Genomic DNA, 4,998 nt, shown 5'->3' with positions numbered 1-4,998 from the left:
AGAGCAGGTCTAGACCACTCTATAATTTACAGACGGAGCAGGTCTAGACCACTCTATAATTTACAGATAGAGCAGGTCAAGACCTCTCTATAATTTACAAGGACCCAACAGTTCTAGTAGTTCCCTCCAGAGCAAGCAACAGAGCAATACATAAACATATTAACGTGTACTAAGGTCTAAATTTCTGCTGCTTTCATTATTTTGCTAAAATACATTGTTGAACTTTAAACAAACGAAAGGAAATCATTTCCAACATTATTTTATTGAATTGAAAATAAAAGCCACCAGTAAAAAAGAATGAAAGTTTCTTTTTAAAGTGCATATTTTCTTTTAACTTTTAAAACATCTAAATGGCGATATGTCGCGGCCTTTAGCAATATGTATACTGCGCAAGATGATATTCTGATGATAAAAAAAAACGATATATTGTGCAGCTCTAATTTGAATTCTATTTCTTTCTCACAATTCTTATCATTTTGGCACTTTTACTTTGGCGCTGCTAAAAATCCTCTACGCAGGAAAAACCCAGCGAGGTCATTAAATACCAACCTGTGATTTTGCGAACTGAAAGATCCCTGCAGGAGTGGCATGTAGCTGGAAACTGTCTTTTTCACAATAGCATTGCCAACCATGTTGAAGTGGGACAGGTCACTGGCTGTCCTTAGAAGAATCATCTCCAAGCTCTCAAATATCGCCATCATCTGGACAGAAGCAGGATTTGATTAGTGCTTATGGTGTCCAAAAAAACAGGGAACCTACCTAACCATTAGTAGGGGTGGGGAAATGATCCATTCTTAGATGCATCAAAATCCTCTCTAGAACGGTTTGAGGCTCAATTCTGATGAGGTAATAATTGATTTTTAAAATGTGTTGATTTTTAATTAACAGTTACTGTCTCCGGACATGTTGACAACAACTTAGTGTTGAGGCAAGAATGCAAAAAACCCACAAACGTGGCCAAAATTGAGTAGATACACATGATCTAATAAGACATACAGTACATAAAATAATTAGGCAAAACACATATAGGCTGTTCATCACAATGCATCTGACCACGTCATGTTTCCTGTTTGCCACCTTTAAACAGGACTCAGCCTCTGACATGGAAGATTACTTTGAGAAAAAGTGACTCAGCATGTCTAAACGTCCCATGACATGGTGCTCTTTGGATGGTTTTATATAGACTTTAGTGGTCCCCTAATAGTGAAAAGCCATGATGTCTCTCTCTCATGGAGGGGGGGGGAATTCTCTGGGCGGGCCAAGCAGAGAAAGGGGAGGTAACCTTGCCCCTTATGACATCATAAGGAGCAAGATTCCAGATCGGCCCATCTGAGCTTTCATTTTCTCAAAGGCAGAGCAGGATACCCAGGGCTCGGTTTACACCTAGCACCATTTCTAGCCACTGGGGGACCATAGGCAGGCTGGGGGGGGGGACGCATATTAATGTTAAAAAACCTATGCTCATAAAGTGAATATGCCATGCCATGGAACCTTTTAGGCTCAAGCATGGAATGACTACAAAATAAAAACCTCAGTATACTAAACATTTCATTACAACTTTTGTATGACAAAAATCTAAGCTTTGTCTCGCTGCTTTGTCTAAGAAGTGATTAGCAAACTGAGTACCAATTGGTAAACTCACGCATGGAAATGTACATAAAACAATTGTTGCATCGAGGCCCATCAATAATCGGTTTAGAATCCAATTGCTGGCCTCTGAATTGGAGTTGAATGGTAAGGTGACCAGAGATTTGGGGGGGCAGTAGCTCAGCCCGTAGAGGGTTGGGAACTGGAGGGTACAGAGTGTGGATTGGTAGCTGGAGCGATGCCACTTCACCTCCTGGGCACGGCCAGGTGCTCTTGAGCAAGGCAGTGTACCTCCCCCATATGCTCAGGGCGCTGGTCCTGCACTGGCAGCCCCCCCACTCTGACATCTCTCCATTTGTGCATGAATAGGTCCTGAGCATGTGTGTGTGTGTGTGTGTGTGTGTGTATTTCAGGCCTGTGTGTAGTGATTTCTAACTTAGAGTGCAAATTGTAATTTCCCCACTGGGGATGTAAAAATTATTGAATCAACATGTACTTACCTCACTCTCTACATGCTTTTCTCTCTCTAGCAATTTGAATATTTCCACACACTCCATAGATATTTTAATATAACCTTCAACCACATCATACAGGTCAGAGCACGGCAGCTTCTTAGCGGTTGATATGAATGTCTCCAGTCCTGTAGGCGATACAAAGTCAGTATTAGCCAGTGGTGTAGTCTATGTGGTCAGCACACAGTACACCCAAAGAAAAGAGAGCTTCAGGACTTCAAAATGCCCAATGACACGTAACAACATAATTCATCATATTTTAAATTGTCATCTATGTTTTCCTTAACATAGGCTAAATAAAAAGTATTTCCAGCGTAAATTGGTGTATTCAAGTGTAGCAGAATGCAGGATATTAAGTCGTTGACATTCAAAATGTCCCTGGGGGAGGACACCCATATGTCCATACAGTACACTATACCCACTAGAATCCATTAGAGTACACCCATAGACCGTTAATACAGGGTAAGGGCAGTCTATGAGTCCACCACTGGTATAAGGCCAAGCAAAACAGAGGCAGGTAAGCCCATAGACCGTTAAAGAAAGGGTGCTCAGATCATGGACTGGATGCACTTTGTATCCATATAGATATAGATATAGATATGGATATTTAATATTAACGGTCTATGGCTCAGACTGACTGCACAACGTGGACGGATAGGTGACTGAATGGACAAGTCATTAATAGGACTTAGTATCACATCCACATGCACTCACCCTTCATGGCTGTGGGGGGGTCCTTCAGCATGGCTTTAAATACAGTCCCATTGAACTCCGGAACTTCTTTTTTGAGCGGAGTGGGCGACTCGGCCGAGTCCTCGCTGTGGCGCTTTTTGCTCATTTCTAAAGCCGAGGAGACAGATAGGAGTGACCACGTAGTTCGTCTGTCCCAGTCAGACCACGGAGCCAGACCACGGAGCCAGACCACGGAGTTAGACCCACGTTGTGCTGCTGTAAACAGAAAGATGTCCAACGAAATTGTCATCCGGTCGGAAACGTGTTCTACTGAACTTCCGTTCCGCATTGTTTGCGCCCGCTGGGCCGACTGAGCTAACCCGGCCACAACTTCTAGACCTTTCCACACTACTGCTTTTGTCTAAAGTGGCGGCTGGAACCAACACAGACTGAAAGTTACATATAGCCTCTTCAATACTGCACATTCAGACCTATTGGAATGCCATTCATTTGAGAAAATAACAGGCCAAATACATACAGATGCTATAAAATACACAAAGAGGTGTATTACCCAGGGGGGAATGTACGTAGACCATACATTTACTCAAGTACTGTACTTAAGTACACATTCGCGATACTTCTTATTTACTTGAGTCTTTTCATGCCACTTTCTACCTCAACTCTGTTACATTTCAGAGAGACATATTCAACTTTTTATGCCACTACATTAATCTTACAGCTTTAGTTATTAGTTACTTTACTAATTAGGATTTTTTTGCACAAAAAAAACATGTAGTTCATAAATCTAATGTTTTGTTGTAAATGAAACTAGCCAAAAATACAGATAACGGCCTACAAGTCCAGCCGAGGTGATTAGAGGATTTTCAAATTTGAGGCTTGATAGAAATCTCTCTCATACATTTTGGGATTTGCTAACTCTTTCATGACGGTTTTTTATTTTTTAAAGTTTTGACAAAACAGATTATGGTCTCAGTGCTGTTTCATGCACTTATACACTCTTTTCAACATGCCTTGTTTTAGTTGCTTGCATCGTTTTGGGGAAACACACCTTTTCCTGAGACCATGAAGACATAGTTGTGGTTTAGCTTGGTAACCTATTTAAAGAGTGTGTGGTGGACAACCAAAGTTCAGCCTCTTCTCCGTTTTCTTTCAACAAGGCTTCGCAGGCCCTGCCTGACCAAAACCTCAAAGTTGATGTCAAACTTAGAAGGGCCCAATTCTGAGACATCGGGTGATCTGTTCATCAAGTCTGTTTTATTATGTTATCATTTCTTTATAAGATCAGCAGGAAGAGGTCAAATCAAGCAGCTCATCTGGTTATTGCACTCAATGCTCAATTAGAAATCTGACATCTTAATAAATTAGGCTGAATCATGTCTAATTAGGCTTACACAACACACGAAGGCTTCTTTTCCAAATGACACACATCTGCCTTAGTGCTTGCTGAGAAAGACAAGAATGATGTTATTTTGTGAAATGAACTTAAGTAATGTAACATTGTTCTCCAGAAGAAATGCGCTATTTTACTTTTCATTCAGTATGCCACCAAGGGGCACCCTTGCTTGGTTTAAGAACTTTGGGAGTAATACTCGAACTGTGCACTGAAAACTATTTAAAATCCACTGAGGTTGGGCCTGTAGGTAGTCTGCTATTGTCTGGGTGGTTACTTGGGATTCTGATGATTTGATTACAGCCCTAAATTAGGCAACTATGGCTCTGCCTGGGTAGCTAACCTGGTAGAGCGCATGCCCATATATAGAGGCTTTAAAGACGCAGCGGCCGCGGGTTCAACTCCGACCTTTGCTGCATGTCATTCCCCCCCTCTCACCCCTATCATTTCTTCAACTGTCCTTTACAAATAAAGTCCTAAAAATGCCCCTCCCCCCAAAAAATAAATAAATCTTGTTCTGCCTGTGATACAATACACTTTAAGCCTGAACGGGGCACCCGATTGTTAATTATTTTTTCAAAAATGAAAATGAAAACCCGGTGGCTGCTGGCTGCTGCCCGGTGCCCGGTGGCCGCTGCCCGGTGGCCGCTGGACGCTGCCCGGTGCCTGCTGGCCGCAGCCCGGTGGCCGCTGGCCGCTGCCCGGTGCCTGGTGGCCGCTGGCCGCTGGCCGCTGGCCGCTGCCCGGTGCCCGGTGCGCGGTGCCCGGTGCCCGGTGCCCGGTGGCCGCTGCCTGCTGGCTGCTGCCCGCTGCCCG

General features: G+C 43.2%; 1 protein-coding gene across 1 annotated transcript in view; it reads right to left on the bottom strand.

The window, feature by feature from the left end:
- The window catches only part of urb1 (URB1 ribosome biogenesis homolog), a 28,782-nt gene extending 25,699 nt beyond the window's left edge, over positions 1-3,083 (bottom strand). The window contains exons 1-3 of the mRNA XM_034867237.1: positions 2,814-3,083; positions 2,088-2,227; positions 550-701 (exon numbers count right to left, since the gene is read on the bottom strand). Of these exons, the coding sequence (XP_034723128.1) occupies positions 550-701; positions 2,088-2,227; positions 2,814-3,081 (560 nt within the window). The 5' untranslated portion in view covers positions 3,082-3,083. The remainder of the gene's footprint in view (positions 1-549; positions 702-2,087; positions 2,228-2,813) is intronic.
- Between the last annotated feature and the right edge of the window lie 1,915 nt (positions 3,084-4,998).

The sequence above is a fragment of the Etheostoma cragini genome, chromosome 3 (genome assembly GCF_013103735.1).
Source record: "Etheostoma cragini isolate CJK2018 chromosome 3, CSU_Ecrag_1.0, whole genome shotgun sequence".
Lineage (NCBI taxonomy): Eukaryota > Metazoa > Chordata > Actinopteri > Perciformes > Percidae > Etheostoma > Etheostoma cragini.
The sequence above is the reverse complement of the archived record's forward strand: the minus strand, read 5'-3'. Positions and strand labels throughout refer to the sequence as shown.